Here is a 20784-nt window from a genome sequence, read left to right as displayed (position 1 = left end):
AACTGGGACCAGATATTGCCGTTCGTCACATTCGCCTACAACACTGCCAAGCAGGACACGGCAGGTTTTACTCCTTTCTACCTATTACATGGGCGAGAAGCTGAAACGCCGTTGGATACGATGTTTCTTGTTTGCTCCAACGAGTTCAACCATGAAGACGATTACGTCAGCCATCTGATCAATAAGGCAGAAGAATCGAGGCAACTAGCTCGTGCACGAACTCTCGAGGCTCAGCAGAAAGATCGCCGGGATTATGACTCCAAACATCGGATGGTGGCATACGAACCAGGGGATTTAGTGTGGATTTTTATTCCAGTTCGTAAAAAAGGGCTTTCCGAGAAGCTCCTCAAGAGGTACTTCGGCCCTTATCAAGTCTTGAGGCGGTTGTCCGACATCACCTATGAAGTAGCCGATTTCGATCCTAATTCCAGAAGGCGGAAACCGAAGGAAGTTGTCCACGTTTTACGCATGAAGCCGTACCATGACCCAGAAGAAAAAGACGACCAACATTCTTATGAAAGTATGGAGGTTCCGGAAAGAGATATTTCTCAAGAGACTACTCCCCGTGAAGACACGACAACTTATACTGGCCCTGTCACTCGATCAAGAACTAGAGCCACACAATGAAATGTCCTAACATCGAGACGCTGTTCTTCTAAGGAGGGAGCAATGCCGCATTGAAGAAAGACAGTCGAATCTCCAGGGCCGAATGGTCATGGCACTGGTCTCATGATCAAGAGACCTGGTTTCGAATTCCGCTAGAGACAATGTGATTAATAGTGTATGTAAATATGTAAATACTTAATTCCTCGATTTTATGTTTTCCTTTATTTCATGTTCCAGAAGATTCTGGACTTTCTTGAGTTTACCAGATAAGTGTTCTGGACTTTTCTTACCGTCTCCAGAAGAGTATTCTGGAACTTTCTCTGCTTGTATAAAAGCAGAAGATTTGTCAGTTACTGTATTCTCAGTTCAGAGTTCAGTTAATAAATTGGTTTAACTCTACCTCTTGTGTGTACCATTCAGTTCTATACTATAGTATCTACGTGACAATATGTTTAGTTTATACCAGAAGATGTGATATTCTCTGATTTCAGAATTTTAGGTAACATGTATTAGGTTCATATATTCTCGAATTTCAACTATTTTTAATTACCAAATGTTTAGAGTACTTTTTTTTTCCTTTTCGTCATCATACAAAGTCTTAAGCAAATTCTCTGTTCTTACTTTTAACAATAATTGGTAACAGTTAAAATTTAGGTTTATAAATGACATATGCTTTTATCTGTTAAAACACCCTGGTTTTTCGATATATCATTTATCTAAAAATTTCTTTGTTTTCAATATCGTAAATCGCGGTCCGAAAAAGAAATTCTATTCAATAACCATAAGAAAATGTGTTTCAAAATGACATTATGTCTGTCTGTCAATTTTAAAGTTCACTATTCAAGATAGATGAGATTTAGCGGTGAAACTTTACTAAAGAATTGTAGAAATGTATGAAATCTTTAATAGTGAGAGATACTTTTTTCAAAATACAAGCTAGACTTTCTCCTTAATATTCTAAGATGTTTAAATTGAAAACGTCGAATTTAAGTATTTTTAATATGCTTATATTTTATATATATTTTGAATCTTTAAAATAAATAAATTTTTAGTTACCCGCGCAATGCTACTCGACTCTTATTTTACATTTTTTAATTATGGCATTTCCTTTAAATATGAATTACCATTGAAATTACTCAAGAAAAATATAAATTCATTAAAATTAAAAATAACTTTTTTTTTGAAATTAGAAAATAAAAAGATCAACAATCAAATGATCCTTGATTAAAACTGTTTCCCTTTGAATTTTAAAGACATTTTTTTTCTTTAGAATTATCTTTTTCTCAACTTTATGCTTAAAACATAAAAATAAAGAAAAGCGAAAAATTACAGAGAAAATACTTCGAAGACAAAACATTTTTCACAGCGAATATACTCCGCTTCTATTTTTCATATTAAATTTAAACAAATCATTCTCAGTGTGATTTATGAAGTTCAGGTTATCAATCATTTTTTTGTTCGATCTTCTCCTCGGAAATTAAAATTCAGAAAAACTATAAAAATAATGATAAATCCTTCAGAGTTGATTAATGATCATCCCTCTTTGCATGAAATATATTTTTTTTTTTTATAAATGGGACTGATCCTTTTCTTACAATTGTCTTTCAATATTTAAAATAAATCTTTGTTTTTATATTTCTTACTGAATATTAATAATACATCATATATATATATATATATATATATATATATATATATATATATATATATATATATATATATTAATACGAAATCTTATTTCAGTGTATTTCAGTATTAAGTCATAAAATTTGTAAATATATTTCTAAATTTTATCATGTGAGAACATGATATTGTTTTAGTTGGAGGTTTTTGATGCCAAAAAATATCGAAATTGGTGATGTATTGCTTTGATGCATCAATTTTTCGCTTTTGAGGTTATTAGAAAATGATAAAGAATGTTGTCACATTTGGCAACATATCACCTACAACTTGTCGTGAATGTCCTCCTTATACCCGATTCTCCTGTATGGCCAATAAAGAGAAGGGTCGTAAGAAGAATACAGAGAAGAAAATGGGAATGAACCCGAAAGAGTGAGGAGAGATATCGAAAGTTTATAATATATATATACATTTACATTTAATTTTCAATTTTTCTAGCTGGCAAAAAAAGTTTTGAAGTTCGAACAATTTTGGGATGAAAAAAAAAATACTATTGCTTTGTTAAGAGTTGACGATTGCCTAATACAGTAGTCACATAATAATTACAAAACCAGTTCAACCAAAATTTTGGAGCTCGTGCGATTTTGAAACGAAAGAAGAAGAAGGGGGAGGGGGAGAACCTTTGTTTTCTAAACATTGATGCATGCGTAATCTGATAGTCTCGTGATTGTTTCAAATCGGTTTAAATTAGTTAATGACTAAAATTAATCAAGACAAACAATGACTTAAAAATAATAATGTTCTCACATGATAACAAGAAATTTGCGACATCAGATTACAATTTCTTTTTTATTTTAATACCTAAAAAGTTGATATAATGACATTTACTGCCCAGTTATTTTTTAACTTATGTCTTTTGTTCAGTAAATGATTCAATCTAAATGTTATATCTGTTCTTTAAAAATGAGTTTGATATCTTTTGATGGCAAGAATTATATAAAATATTATGAATAATATCCTAAACAATAACTATCATGCATCGAATCAATCTTACATTTTGAGAGTAAAGTTACACATTTGAGTAATTAATTTTCATTATTTTGTTGACAGGTTTTCCTTGCTTTAGCTGAGTGGAATGCAATCAAAAGATGAAAACTCTTCTCTTCTAGGAGGTGAAGCAGCTGGACCGTCTCAAGAAGTCTCCGTAAGTTGAGAAAACATTACAATATTCCTCCCAAACTCTAAATATTATAAAAATGACTACATTTTGCTGAAAGTTCTCATTGTTATGAATAGATTTGACTTCTTAACTTTCCCGTATACGAAGTATATAATCAGAAAGTATTGTAGTCGTCGAAATTTTGACAACTTCTTTCTTACTTCAATCTATCACTTTGTCTGCTTGTATCTTAATACAATAGCTGAAAAACGCATTTGTCTAGAGTGATTAAATTTGGTATTCTTGTGGAAGAATCCATCTGATGGATGTACAGTTAAAAGATCCGATAAATTTACTACAAGATAACGATAATCAATTCTATACCAAAACATAAAACACGAATGAAGCATACACAAAAAGATCCTTTACAGTAGACAGCAGCACAGAAACAACGAATCACTATTAAACATTCGCAATAGCACAAAAAGCTTAGAGAAAATCCTTCGGAAATGAATACTTCAAAGAGATGTTTTACTCAACTACTAGCTTGAGTTCAACTCGTATAATTACTTATGACTCACTTCATTTTTTTAGCACCGTGACAGGGCATCTAATGTTCTAGAATAAACATGGGAACTCCAGACTTCACGGGATTTTGCCAAGATTCTTGAATATTCGAAATCCTTTACTTTTGTCTCAAAGTCCCAAATTCTTCGCGAAGTTTGTCATCAAGGCCCGGGAACATTGACCTAGCATTCATTCAGCGGCCATTACTCTATATGTAAAATTGCCTTCCTTACAAGAAGACTTACTGCGCAGGAAAGCAATATAAGTCCTCAAGCAAGTCTGTAACACTATATTATCTTAAAATCTAATTTGTAGATATATATATCAGATTTATACGAAATCCGTCGAAGAAAGGTTCATATGTATATGGACTTGATGAATTAAAACCCAAGAACCATAAAGATTTATCATCATAATTGTAGATATGTATATAAATTCGCTTATGGTGACGAATTATAAAGCATTTTCGCCATCGTGATGTAGTATTAGCATAAAAGAATAAGTGCATATTAAGCATTTATATTTTCAAAGCCATGGCAGATAATATAATCAACAACACAGTAAAAGAAAGAAAATGATTCCTTTTTGTTCAGTTACAAATATTTGATGCGTGAACTCTTCGCAATACGAGAAATATCTAATCGGCAATCAAGTTCGTTCCATACATTTTGAACTCTTTCTCTGTCATTCGTCCTGTGTTGCTTTATTCAGTACTGGTGGATTCCTTAAGTTCATTGACTGTTTTTAGAAATCCTGTCATATAAGACAGGTCTCTGGTGCAACCCCATAAAATCACATTAGGTATGATTTCTGGATTTTGGTAGTCACGTGATGGAAGATAAAACAGTGTTACTTGCATGTAGAGTCCAAAGTTGTTATAACTTCATTTAAATAGGCCATGAGCATCCAAACTCGAATGGGATGATGTTCGATCTTGTTGGAAAAAAAATTGTTCTATTCAAGCGTAGTGGTGGAAATAAACAAAATTCTAATGTTACCTAGAAATAGCCATCCTCTGTTGAGCGATGTTAAAAACAAAATTGGAACTTTTTTTTCTTTTATAATGTGCAGTAGTTTTCAAAACATAAATTTCTAAAATCCTTCATCTTAACCCTACATTATGAAGAATACTATACATTCAGACACCTTTTCTATTAATTGAATCAAAATTTGATACATATATTATATCGGATTTATTAATGAAAGTCAATTTTTTAAAGTCATTCATCTATTTCAATTTGATGTTATGTTACATGTCCTTGAGTCATTCGAGAGTGAATTATGTAATTTGAATTTAATGTTAAATTGCGTGTCCGAGCAAGTTTCGAAAGTGAATTAGGAATTTGAATTTAATGTCAAATTACATGCTTTCAAAATGTCGTTCGAGAGTGAATTAAGTAATTTGTATTTAATGCCAAATTACTGGTCTTTCAAAATGTCGTTCGAGAGTGAATTATGTAGTGATTTGACACTGAATTCAAATTATTTATCTTCTAAGTGTTATTTGAGATTGAATTAGGTTTTCCAACTCATAATCCATTTACTAGACAAAAAAAACTTTAGATTAGCAACATATTATGACTATTTTTTTAATTACATTCTTGGCGCTACCCTTAACACTTTCTTGTACATTTTCTTAAAAGCCTATAATATTCATCGAGTTTTTTTGGGGAGAAGAGGATCTTCTGAATATATAGCTGCAAAACTCACAACGATACAAAGATAAATTACGTAGATTTATTACTCATAAAATCTTTATAGCACACTTTCCTACCTCCTTAATGTTGCTTTTCCATGTTTACGTGCCAATTAGAAAAATCGAGAAAAACAGAAAGAAAATGTCCTTTTATCCCCCTCATTCTGAGAATTATTCCATTAATTCCAAAATGGTAGTACAAAATATTGTACGTAATGGTAAATTTTAATTATTTTATATTATAATTTTTTTTTTTTTTTTGAAATGGAATTAATTCAGTTACTCATTTGGCAAAATTACAATACGAAGCACATGGTACGTTAAAAATAATAAGTTTAGTCGAATGTCTATTATCAAGGAAATGGCTCCCTTTTTATATATTAATAATTGAAGCAAGATAGAAGATAAGAAATGCACCATTTGTCGTATTTTTATTAGAAAAAAAAATAATGTTTTCAGAATTTATGTATTTTAATGCTCACTAACGCTTTCATTTACAACATCTGTTTTATTAAGGGAAATCCGTCTAGTGGTTTGGTTTGGTGTGCTTATATTAACGTCCCGTTTGAAGCAACACTAGGGCTATTTTGGAACGGACCTCGTCATTTTGAACTGCGGTCAGATGACGAGGACGACACCTGAGCTGGCCCTCACCTCTCCACGCCAGCGGGAGGACGTTTGGCCAGAACGTTTAACGTGCACCAGACCCGCTTACACGGCGGTTCTTCAGTGGAATCTGGTCTCGAACCTGAAACCTTCCAGCCCATCTATATTTCATGGAAAAAATTCTATGCAAGGCTATTACTATTTGGCAATCTTTTATTATGGCTTACGAAATACATAGGACAGTAAAATCAATTAAGATGTATTTTTAATTCATGTTAAGTTCTGGACATTTACTTTTAATTTCGCATTTCTTTTATTTCAGAATTATTTGCGTCACATTTTAAAAAGAGAGAAATTTGATGTTCAAATTAAATATTTTTCAGTAATTATAACTTTAAAGCTTTTCATCTTTAATACGCAAAGCTCTTGTTAAGAATTTCTGTTCTTAAGAAGTGATGAAATAATTTGTATTCTTTTCTCAATTCATATAGTCTCTTATACTTTTTATTCAAAATTCAAAGGACTTTTTTTCCTCATGTCAATGCTATGAGCTAGTAATTTCATTTGACATCTAAATATTCAGCTATTTAATCGTAATCGTAATTTTATGGCTGTCTATTTGATAATCACGGTTGATATGTAGATCTACTGAATGTTAGCTGAATGTTAGCCCTCTCCACACCACACCAGCGGGAGGACGTTTGGTCATGACGTATTTAACGTGCAACTGACCCCCTTACACGACGGTTCTTTGGTGGAATCGGGTCACGAACCTGAAACCCTCCGGTTCCGAAGCCGAGACCTTACCACCAGGACACCGCGGCCATATCCGTCTAGTGGATGTACTATCAAAAGACTAAGTTCATTATCGGATAAGGGCGGTTTATTCGATAAAAGAATGAAGAAACACAGTTAACAAAACAACAAAAACATAAAGATAGACAGAACATGCGAAAATTAACATAGGCAACAGCGGATAAAGAAATCGTAACGTAATCAACATTCTTTTATTACCTACTAGCCGCCTTTGGTGACCAGCCAGTTCGCCAATCTTAATGTTCGTTAAAATTTTAATAATTAAATATTTTATGCAATTCCAATTTTAATAGATTCCTCAGCAAAATATTTTAAAACTTCAAATTTTGATAGTCATATAATTCACTCATAATATTATAAAGGCCTTTAGTCATAACGTGATACGTATCTCTCTAATTTTCTGTTACCCCTCGTAGAATGTATGCTTTAAATTAAAGTGTAAATGATTAATCTCCAATTAATATAATAATATTTTTTACTGAAACAAAGCATTTTTTTAATAATATAATTACTGATAATAGAGTCACTGAGCGTTTAAACTTTATGGGCACTAAAGAATATCTTTCTTAATTTATGTAATATCTCAAGAATTTGTCAACAAAATTTTCTCAGATTCATCATGAACAGATCGATTCATTAACAATGTTTTATTTTAAATGCATCAAACACTAAGAAAATAAAATGAATCGTTTAAAATAATCGGTCGAAAACAGGTTAAAAAAAACTACTTAAAAAACGATGTACTTAATACTATAAGCATATACAAAAAATATATAACTAACATAAATACAATTTACTTACAAAAGCATGCAACTAACTTAAAAATAATTTAAATCATCCGTTGATAGTGGTTGTCATGACAACAATCAGAACAATGCGCATGCGTGAATTTCCTTCGCCAGTTAGGTAACGCTATGCAGATTATACATTTATAATTTCCTTTATTCTGTGTTATTTTAATTCAAAAGTACTTCAGAATGAATCTGAAACATGGATTAATTAACAATGTTTAACTTTAAATGCATCAAACATTAAGAAAATAAACAGAATCGTTTGAAATAATCCGCCGAAAAATATTAACCCTAGCCTCATTACTGTTGGGAGAAAAAAACAACTGAGCCTTACGCATTTCGCGGTGGGGAAAATGGAAGATTATTTTGGCGGAAAATTTGGCGGTGTTGAAAATGGAAGATTTTTTTTTGAGGGAAAGTTAGTTTTTAATTAATAATTAAAATTTCAAAAAAAGGAACCCCAGGTGCACATTCCCGACCTCTAAGGTATACATGTACCAAATTTGATAGCTGTATGCCAAATGACCTGGCCTGTAGAGCGCCAACACACACACACATTGAGCTTTATTATAAGTATAGATATAGATTATTATTTTTTATGTTATTTAATTACCCATTCCTATCTTAAAATTTTTAGAAAACTGTCCAGTTATTTTTCACCAAATTTTTTAGACAATTGATGAATGCCTAGAACAGAAACGATAGTTTGATTTCAATGGAATAATTAATATCAAATGTATAGGAGTATGTTTATAAGCCCTTTCGTTTAACGTACTTAAGTTTACTTACTTGAGTAAAAAATGAAGACAAATTCATTATAAAAAGGTAGCATACTTAACTATAATTAAAATCAGTGAAATGCTGATTTTCTGTCTTAGAAATGAAAAAAAGTAAAATCTCCAATTTCGCTAGGATTAACATGTGTTAAAGTTTAATGAAGCTTACCAGAATTCATTCATTAAGGATTAAGCTGAATGATGACTTCCCGTCTCTTAAGTAGCATAATTAAAGTCAAGAGTGCCCACGGATTAATTATTTACGGTTATTAAAATAGCTTTCACACTATTAAATGAAGCTATTTACCAAACGTTTCTTGACGGATCATTTTTAAAGGCAATATTTACATAAAAAAAACTTTTAAACAAAATATTACAAAAAAGAATATATGGTAATTATGGATTGCTGCATAAGAAAATATATTTTAAACAAACATCAGCCGCATTTTATTCACTAAGAATACAGGTATTTATTTTTTTTTAAATCAATTAATAACTTAAACTTTCTTGGACAGTTCTTACTCTGTAAGTGAGTATACTTGACACATATGCATATCTAAAATATGCTTTAATCTTATAAAGTACCTATAAAAATTCTGATTGGTAGCATCAATAACCAAGTGGCGAGATCGTTCCAATTATTGGAATCTATGAAAGATTTATTTCTGATGCATCACAAAAATGAAAAATTGAGAGGGTAGACGACCTTTAATTACATATGTATGTAGACATAAGTTTCCATAGGAAATTTTAAAAAAATGAGAAATCGATAGAGTATTTGTAATTGCTGGATTCTGTTGATGCTTTTTTTTCATAGTGAATGTAGAGTGAATTATGCTTTTTCGAGATTTATTCAGAAAATGAAATATGACGAGCAGTCAGGAACAAACGTTGCAAGAATGCTTGGTTAATGACCACCGACTTTCGCGCAAACTTTACAACTATCTGCTAACTTAGCGAATAATTTGGAGTTAAAAAATGAAATAACAGAAACACTTAAACTTTTATGATATCTAGAAAAAGACCGAAGATATGATATCCTTCTAGAAGCTTCTATGACCTATCTCGGAAACTAACAAATGCCGAGGCAAAACTGAAGTCAATTGAATGATGGTCCAGTGAGTTCTCTCTTAGCGCTTTGTGTTCTTGCTATTGTTTAGTAGTAATTTGTTGCTCAAGTACTGCTATTTACTTCAAGTGTTTTTCTTGTGTACGCTTCGTTTGCACTTTTCTTCTGCGTATTTTTGTATTATAAAGCGTCGCTCCTCTATTTTAAGCTTGTTGGGATTTTTCAGCCACTCGTACACAGCCCGAAATTTCTCCGTAATAATTTCCGGATATATAATTAATTAAGAACAAAAAATTCCTAATTTCGCGTTCCTAAGAATATTGCACGTTTTCACGTCTGACATATTTTCTGAATTGATAAATACTGCTTTTTTGGCTTTATTGAACAAATTATCTTTAATCACTGCTTTTCGTTAGCTTTCCGTATTAAGTCGAATTGTTCAGAAATTAACAATTAAAAAAGGTCGTCATTGCCATTTTTCTAACATTTTGAAAAGAAATTTTTAATTTGGTTGATATACTTCATAATATTTTACTGATACGTCAGTCTGTAAGTCTGAAACTTCTATCTCTATACTATATGAAATTTTGGCAACTAAATAGATTTTTTTCATCAATTTGTTGAAACATTGTTGTTCCCTTCTTTCAGAAGACTTCAAAATTTCTCTTATCTTACCGGTTTGTTTTCTTTTGTGGTTTTTGAAAGGAAAGAAAATCTATTCGATAATCCGATTAAACACAACCGATATTTTTTCTTTTCTCCTTCGCCTGTTCTCATGTTTCTCATCAACAACAACAAAATAAACCATTTTGCTTTTACTGTTGATGGATTATCGGTAACGATAACATAAAGCTTTCTGGATATGAAAGAAGCTACAGATTTAATTTTCATCCACATAAGCCCTTTTTCTGTTGTTACAATATTTAAAGTTTGGAGTGAAAGTGATTAATTGATTATTATTAATAATAAATGATAAAAGTGATTTATCAGTTTATTACAATGACTGATTATTATTAATTGCTACCAGTTACTTATTATTACCAGTTATTAGTAAGGTTAACTGCAGTCATCATCAAAAATAATCACATATCTCGTAATCAATAAACAAATATATTCGTAGTGGTTACTGTAATTGTGGACTCAAAATCAATACCTAAACTTCCAAAAGTATGTATATAAGTGCTTTAAATGTGTATATATATATATATATATATATATATATATATATAGGTAAGTATATATATAGGTATGTTTAACTCTAATTTCAGTTTAATTAATTTCCAAAATTTATCTTAATTTAGCCCATAGTAAGTTCATTCTCTTATTTCTTGATCCAATTCCACTTTCACGACTTAATTAATTCAAAAGAAGCTTTATAAAATTGCTGAATCGTCAAAACGCCGACACACGCTCCGCGTGAAGGGCTAGAAAAATGTCCAATAATCACATTCTTTTTTTAGAAGATCCCTGTGTTTCCCTTACTTGTGATTAATATGCGTCAGAAATCCCCATCAGAATCTTATTAATATATTAGCACAGTAAAGAAATATTTTCCCTATCAAAATCTCAGGTTATATAAGACCAGGGATAAAATGTCCAAGAGCTTTTTCCTCATTCCTCTCTGTGTTGTGTGTGTGCTCATTGCTTGTACATATGCCTGCTTCTTCAAAATGAAATAAAACGACGTCACGAAGTCGAAAGTCTTTTCACTGTCTTCAAAACTGCATCTTGCTTCACATAAAATAATGCTTGCATATATATGTGTATATAAGTGCCTTAAATGCATTTCTTTTATGTTAACATTGTTTGAATTCATAATTTTTACAGTTGTAACTTTATTAAGTTTAAATTTACATTTAGGCTTTCTGACCAATTTGCCCTATTTAATAAAATATTCTTCATTCGCTAACATTTTAAATATAAAAAAAGGTCCTTTTCTCCGATTAAAATTAACCGAGTTATGAAGCCTAGGGTTTAATAATTTCAGCCAATCAACATCTACTTCCAGAAAATAATGCTCGAATTAGATGCTGATTAGTTGTTAGTCCATTGACCATCCATTATTGTTTCCCCAGAAACGGTCACAATTGTCTATTTCCCATCAATTGAATTTTAATCGCAATAAAGTGAAATTTATTCCTTTTTCGTTTGAAATTATTGTACATAATTATTTTAGAAAGTATGAGTAACAGCATGAGAAATCGAACAATACTTTCAACTCTCAATCATGCCTTTATTGACTGGGGCATCAAAAATATAATTATTTACATTACTCAAATCATTTATCCACTTATATGATATGATTTTTTTAGCAAAACAGTAATTAGTTATTAGAATGCAATTAAAATGGTTACTCTATACAAATTAATCCGTTTGGTTATCACGTTCAATATTAGAAAAGTTTAGAGCATTTTCTTTGATATCTTTCAGATAATATTAACTAAATTTTATTTATTGTTGTTCCTAATGGCTCTTGTCTAAACAAACCCACTGACTTTAAGAAGTCAATTGTGGTTTAACACTTTAAAGGGCCATTTTTTTATAGTCATATTATGTTAAAATATTTTTAGGCTTGAAATTAGAATAAGAAAAGGGATTCATTTAGATAAATTTAATATGATTAATTAATTCATTTGGTTAATTAATAATTAAGTAACAAGTCAAGACACATCATTTTGTGTGAGATAAAGAACTGAAGCATCTACGTTTCTGTCTTTCTAAAAACATTTATCAGAACTTATGCCAACCTACATAATTTCATACAAAGATTGATAAATTTGGTGGGAAGCATACTTCCCACGGCCCTAGAAAGGGTTACGCCAAGGGTACGTCTCTTGTTTTTACAGTAGCGTCATCTAGGGCCAAGAGAACGACTTAGCTACACACACGTCACAACCCTTTTTACGGGGCGGACTTCATTTATTCATTGCATTCACTCATCCACAGATCGCTATTTAGACCTGAATCAGAGAACGATCACCTCTGAACCAGGACCACCAGTAGTATTGTCTCGACTTGGAGGACCACGACAGATTTAACGTGCGTCAGCCACCACACACGCGGGGAATCTTCGGCTGGCAGGGTTCGAACTCGCAACCCAAGAGATGCGAATCGAGCGTCCTACCAGCCAGGCTATCCCAGCATAAATTTTAATTATATTGATTTGTACCAAACGATGTATGCTTTTACAATAGTTTTTAATTAATGTTATAGGCAAATTAAATCGAGAATGCAGAAAATGCAATAGATATACCTAGATGTTCAATGTATTAGAAAGCAATTTTATTCGAATCTATAGATGTATTGAAAAAGAGCTGCAAGAGGATCTAGGAGCAATTTGATTCCCTGTGAATCACTTTGAGCCAGCTCAAATATGAATATTTACTAGAAAATAAATATTTGGATAGAAGAAAACAAGAAGAAAAAAGAAATATATGGATATTTACTGGAAAATAAAAGAGAAAATATTTTGGTAAAAGTCTCTAAACAGTGTTCTTTAAAACAACCCAAAATTCTTTTGAAGGAAAATTAATTATCATACGAACTTAACAGAACCCACCTCGAAAGTCAATTTAAAGTTTAGCAAATCCGGGATTTGTTTGTTTGATGTCTGCTTGTCAAGGCCACGCTGGTGCTTTATAATGAAAACAGTAAGTTTCCCAATGTTTTTAAGTCTATAAAATGCTTTGAAAGCCACACTAAGAGGATATTAAAGGACCCGAATTAAGTTGTGAGGCAAGAAAATAAAACCTTTCTTACATTGACGGGAGTGTTTTAACAGTAATGTAGGCGGAGAATGTCTTAGGGAATAAAATATTTTAATGGGTCTTTGTAGGATTAAGTGTTGACGAAATGAACCGTAATATTAAGCTTTAAAAGGTATTAGGAATTTAATAGTATAAAGGCATTTTATAATTGAGAATTTATATTTAGGAAGCAATGCAAGTCGGATTACCTTTTCGTAGGTTCAAACAATAATTAATATGCGAAAAGAGCAAATACAAATGTAAAACACGGTTTCATACTCTTACAATCTATAATTATTATTTGACATGCGTTTTTTAACTTTAATCTCATTTTATAATAGCAACAGACATTGACATTTTTATTAATGATTTTTGCAAAAGTATGATATTTTCCAGAGTATATTATATATATATATATATATAACATTTTCGAATCCTGTCGGCTAAATAACATGTAACATATTTTTGGTTGAAGCAGAGTGCGTGTTTGAAGACATAGACGAGACGTTGTATTTTTAATTTCGTTTTATTAAGCATGATTATATACAAGAAGTTGCAGCGCGGCACAAAAGCAGAAGTAAGAAAGAAGCGCGAAACAAATAATCACTAGTCTTATATAACATAGGATTTCTGGGCACGCGCCAATGGAATACACATGCTGACCTCTGACAAGGGCAACCGAAGATATCACTTTCTCTTGATACATAGTACTGATAGCGCATTATTTTTACAGAGGAATTAATTAAACTGAAAGTGGAATTGGATCACGAAATAAGCGAATATTTTAGATTGAAGTCACGATGGACAAAATTAAGATAAAATCTTGGAAATTAATTTGTTATAAATTAAGAGTTTAAAATATCATTACATATATATCATAGAAATACAATATTTGTATTATAAAAATTAGTTGCATATTTTAAAACTTATTTATGTGCAGGTTTTAAATAAATTATTCATCTGAAAATGATTTATTACGAATATTACAGAATAACTGATAGCAAAAAGTGTTTATTGAATTTTATTTAACAATTCAAAAATTTTATATAAATAAACTTAAACATTAACGCCAATGGTATTTCATGTAATATCAAATTTTTTCTCGAATTACTTCCACAAACTTTGCAAAGTATTTGCAAGTGTACATTTGTTGATTCTACAAAGATTAAACTTCACGACTTTACGAAACTCTAAGCTATAGACTCGAGTTTTCAAATGTCCCCAGGAATAAAAGTTATTGGAGGATCACGGGAACGAAGAAAATGACCCATCTCCACCAATTCTCGAAAATTTTATCATGTAAATGCCTCCTTGAAGAAAAAAAATGTTCCATCTTCCGAAATTATTTTAACTTTTTTTATAATTAACTGTTCCGTTTGCAGAAGTCTACGATATTCACTATTGGATCGTTTTTGAATTATTTTCGGTAAAACCAATTCCCTTAATCAGGAAATTCGCATTATATTTTCACTGCATGGCATTGTTTTGACAGTAATAAAAAAGGTTTATTTGCTACCACCCATAAAGATGAGAAAAATAAAATTCCCAGAACATAAATATATCTCTGAAAATCATATCCTCAAAATTTGAAAAATTACTTATCATTTAATTTTTACTTTTGGTAAGTAATATAGTATACAGGCTATGCTTAAAGTAAATAAGGCGAAAGAACAACTTCTCAGCCCTAACCATTTTCCCGATTTCCACATTTTTTCCTAAAATATCTCATTACTACTGAATATATCATTAGTGTACGAGTATTCCTTACCCACCTTTTTTTTCTAGAAATGGTTAAAAAAAATCTATTTCATTGGACATTATCTATTACTCCATAGAAAACTCCATCATAGTATTTCACTGTCAATTACAGTATTACCCATTTTACCAATTTATGCTCCTGTAAAGATTGCAATAGAAAACTCCATCATAGTATTTCACTGTCAATTACAGTATTACCCATTTTACCAATTTATGCTCCTTTGAAGATTGCAATAGAAAACTCCGTCATAGTATTTCACTGTCAATTACAGTATTATCCATTTCACCAATTTATGCTCCTTTGAAGATTGCAATAGAAAACTCCATCATAGTATTTCATTGTCAATTACAACATTACCCATTTCACCAATTTCTGCTCCTTTGAAGATTCTTGTGATTTAGGTATGTTATTAACAATAAACTGATGACACCTACCTTCCATTTACAAAAGATTGCAATATAAAAAGTATGGCAGATCTCCTAGACTTAACAAATAGAATGACTTCGCCAATTAATTTCACTATTTTGCTTCCATGGTCGACAGATTAAAATACTTTATGTGAACATGAATTATTTTAATCATGCAAGTATGAGTTAAACTAATACTTCAATTAGTTGAGTTAAGCTGAAATTCACCATATTTGAATGGCATTCCAAAATCAATGCTGTTATTATAGCTACAAGATAATAATTGAGCATCGACGTCGACTATATACATAAATGCAGATATATTCGTAAGCAAGTGCGGCTTATGTTTTCAACAACAATTTTTATTACTTGAGAAGACCTTTCTATGTCAAAAAGTTTAGCAGTTTCATCAAACTTGCAAACTATAATTTTTTTTCCCTAATTTTTTACGCTTTTTCTTAATGAATGAGACCATAAATGTACAGAGTTACAAAAGGCTATAAATGGCACAATGAATTATATTTTATATTGGTATCAGTTAACAAATGAGTATCTGAAAAAAATAATGAAGTCTCTATTTTTTATATAACCCGCTTTTCTATCAGACCTATTTACTAGAATACTGTTGACATTAGAACGAGAAAAAATTCCACGTTGACGAAAGATAACCGAGTTATAAAGCTTTAAAATCATTGTTTTTAAATCAATCAACGACCGCTTTCCGTACTACCGTGTATTCATTAATTGATGAATCTTTCTTGAAGTAGCTACATAAGCTCTTTAATCTGACATTTTTACTAACAGAAGTGTGAAATCTTTAATAATTTAAAACGTTTGTGTACGAGTAATACATTATTATATATGACAAATAGGGTTGGAAACTATATAAATCTTTATATTTCTTAAGTTTTTCAACATTACAAACCTCCACTCAAATAATCTGAAAGATAATTCTTTAATAATTCATTACATTAGTTAGAGCACTTTTCAAGCTGGAAGTTCCAATTGATCTGGAATAACTTATGAATTAACTCATTAGAGTTGACATCCTTTATCAGTATTTGAAGTGTTTATTAATAAGATTATGAAATGAACAATTAGAATGTAATCCAATTTACGAAATATCGTTTAAAAGCAACTGCGAAAATTAAGCATCCAAGGAAAACTAATTACTGAAATATAATCTTTTGAAATAATTTACCATACTTAACCATTTTCACTTTAAGATGTAAAGAGATTAGTGTTCTATTTTTATATCCAAAGGAATGATGCATAAAAGGAGATATTTCAACAAGAAATTTTAATTGATGAATAAATATTCGAATAAGAATGGAAGTGTTTGTTATTTTTAGAGTTGAAACCAGTTGAGAAAATAAATCAATTGAATTAGACTTATAAATATGCGTTAAAAACTTCAAGAACTGTAATTATTCTATTTGAATGTAAACACAGAAGAGCATCGCAATCGAATTTACAATAAAAGCAATAATTTATTTATTAAATTTTAATAAGATTTATTCAATCTACTTGAATAATCAATATGTCCAATTTTTTTTCATAACCTTTCAAATATCTTTATTTTTATATGAAATTGCATTTAAATTCTACTGCACTGTTAAACATATTTAATCAAACAGTGCTCATAAATTAAGAGGACAGATAAAGAAACAAAAAGTACCTAACAAATTTTCAGATTCTTTCATGGCTGTTGAATTTCGTGTAGCAAACATACAAATGAAAAAATGCTTTGTTATATATCTGATATTAACTTAGAAAATATGGATCCTTTTTTCAACTTATCATTAAAAAAAAGAGAAAATATTACTGCCACAAAAAAATTCGATCGAAGTTTTGATGACTATATTTCAGATCTCCTCAAATTAAAAAAACTGTATTGCTGCAACTATGTCAGTTTGCCAGTAAACGTAATTCAAAAACAATTTGAGGAGGATTAAGGTGTGGTATGAATTCCTACGCCAAATTTGTAGATTTTTTTAAACCAAATACTAAACGAAATCGATCAGAAACCATCTACCAGTCCGTGTGTATTCGAGCGCGATAATTTAAAAATGTAAAGTGCTAATTTGATAAAATTCGTTACACTTTTTTATTGTCAGGCAAATGGATGTATTTTAAATTTTGAACTGCATTAATGGGGGGATCCATCTAAATATATGTGCGCTCGCATGGGTTAGCACGATCATTTTTTCAGTCTTCATTAAATTACTTTCAGAGGCACAAACACACATTCTTTTTTTACATCGAACAATTCTTTTCTCTACAGCCACAATATTAAAAATCAGTGCTACTTTGATTTTCATTTTAGCTCATACGAGTTAAAGAAAATATTGTATCATTCAAAAATTTGAACTCGAAATTTTGACAGATCCTCTGTTTTAGATCTACCCGAGTTAAAAAAAAAAAAAAAAAAAAAAAAAAAAAAGCAACCCGTTTTTGGGAAAATTTTAGCCTGTCTATATGTGACAAAGGTAACTCAAAACTGCTTTAAGCCGGACAAATAAAATTTGGTATATAGTCTTTCCTCTTGTAGATTTCTATAAAATTTTGAGCAAAATTTATTCAGTGGACGTTCATCTGTCTGGTTTTTCGAATATAATACAATAACTACAAAACTAAGATAGATAGAAGTTAGATAAATAAAATTCTGTATACAGATTAAACATCTATAGTGTAGAAACAGAGAATTTTGAGTTAAATCCAACAATTGGTTGACCGTATGTTGGTCTATATCTTCAGACGCATATAAACTTGATATCTCAAAAATACCAAGAAGTAAATTTGGTATGTATTTTATGACTACAACTGTAATTTTGCTTCTACTCAGCTGTAAAAAACGCGTCTAAAGCATAAATTCGATTTCCGGATACTTTTAACAACATGCCAAGTTTAATCGCCAAAAAACACGCCAAAATCGCACGATAATTGTACTAAAAATACTAAATCCACGCCAAAGGCTTGAAATTTCTTAATTAGTGTACGCCAATTGCCATATATTGAGTTCTCAGTCTTAACCAAGGTCCACTATTTTATGCGGTTGGTGGAGATAATACACCTTTATATAAAAAATATTTATTAAAATTTTCTTTAGTCAGCTTCCGCTTTCTTTTTCTTACAATAATTAGAAACGATACTATCAACAAATACGTGCAAAAATCCTCCAAAGCTATACAAAATTAAAAATAATTAAATTTCTACAATAAATTTATAATTTCATACCAAAGTGCATTAAGTCATCAATACGACTATCTATGTGCCAAATTTCGTACGATAGATCTGTGTGCAACCTGCAGATACGCGCAAAGGCTTTTGCTTTTATAAGAATAAATAAGCTTAAAGTATGATAAAAATAATAAAAAATAATAAAATTAATAAATTTAAAATAAATATTATAAATGAGTAATAAAAATAAACTTACTATACATTACTTTTATACATCATGAGAGAATACACATAATAAGTGTCTGGACAGGTTAAATTTTAACCTTATTTCTATCAATACAAACTAAAGTTATTTCACGGTTATGTTAATATTGCGTTAATTTCACGGTTATCTTATAATTATTGCAAGCTTCAAATCGAAAATTGTCCAAAAGGTGACATGAATCCTGTCTGCGGAAAATCAGAACAATAGAGGGCGTGGTTCGAAATACTTCATTGCACTTTGCTTTCAACAGCAACCACGAACGAAAACAAGCCACTCATTGGATACCAGCTTCTCATTAGAGTTTAATTTGCATCAACCGGCAATTTTCTAGTTGTCAAGAGATTCGAGGTTTAGAATGCGTATTAGTATTCTGAATCAGATATTTAAATCGCGATTCAGAGTTGCATGTAATTAACGCAGTTATGAACCCTGCGTGAAGCCGTATCTTGTAATTTATGCCCTGTTAAGATTTGGTTAAGAATAATTCTCACAAGCGGTTGTCCCATGAGTGAGATGTCATCGTGTAATAACAGCTCGTTGTTTTCAAGTTTTGTGGTATCTAAATACAATCTTGCAAATTTTCTGATAATTTATTCGATTAATTATTAGTATTTGTTGTCATTTCTGGAAAGAAATCTATAAATATAAAATTTTTACCCATACAATTTCTCAACTAATGTTGAATTAAATTTTTATTTTATATAAAGGAATTGTAGCATATTATTTTAGTTTACGATACTATTTAGTTAACTGAAATCAATTCGTTTTATTAAATGTATAAAATCTGATTGTTAAGTCTTGGAATATAAATATAATGCATCAAAATGCAAAAATAAGATACTCATTTTTTTTTATTTGGAGAAATATAATTTGAGTCAAAATATACAGTACTGAAAATATACAGTACAAATATATATATATATATATATATATATATATATACACAAAATATACAATACAAATTATATATATTATATATATATATATATATACAATACAAATATCTATACACAAAATATACAATACAAATAAATATCTATACACAAAATATACAATACAAATATCTATACACAAAATATACAATACAAATATCTATACACAAAATATACAGTACATATATCTATACACAAAATATACAGTACATATATCTATACACAAAATATACAGTACAAATATCTATACACAAAATATACAGTACAAATATCTATACACAAAATATACAGTACAAATATCTATACACAAAATATACAGTACAAATATATATACAAAATATACAGTACAAATATATATACAAAATATACAGTACTTATTTATATCTAATCAAATTATCAATTGTGGACTAAAAATGATAAACTTTCCGTTTATAAAGTATATAATTAACATATTGATGAATAGTTGAAATGTTAATTGAGCACTAAAATTTCTTAATTAGGATACTTGGAATTTTAAGCATCTTTGGAAATTTTTGAAAAATGTTCACAAAATTTCAAAATAAAAGAAATTTTTTCCATTAAAGACTTCTATACACGCGTTTTTGTACTAATCAGTAAACTATCAGGTACTTTCCGTATCATTCACATTGCTCATTTTCCATTTCAACACTATTTTATTTATTTGGTATACTTGCAACATTACTCCCTATTTATCTTTATTTCCGTTTGCATGTGTGTCCAGCATGAAAGTAATATTAGGTTGAGTAGTTTTTATTCTAAATGATCTTT

The 20784-nt window shown here is 30.1% G+C and overlaps 1 protein-coding gene across 1 annotated transcript in view; it reads left to right on the top strand.

The window, feature by feature from the left end:
• LOC129962501 (neurensin-1-like) overlaps positions 1-20784 on the top strand; it is a 161443-nt gene that overhangs the window by 127236 nt on the left and 13423 nt on the right. The window contains exon 3 of the mRNA XM_056076244.1: positions 3337-3430. Within this exon, the coding sequence (XP_055932219.1) occupies positions 3362-3430 (69 nt within the window). The 5' untranslated portion in view covers positions 3337-3361. The remainder of the gene's footprint in view (positions 1-3336; positions 3431-20784) is intronic.

This window comes from Argiope bruennichi, chromosome 3, assembly GCF_947563725.1.
Source record: "Argiope bruennichi chromosome 3, qqArgBrue1.1, whole genome shotgun sequence".
Lineage (NCBI taxonomy): Eukaryota > Metazoa > Arthropoda > Arachnida > Araneae > Araneidae > Argiope > Argiope bruennichi.
Note: the sequence above shows the minus strand (reverse complement) of the source record. Positions and strands in the feature narration are given on the sequence as shown.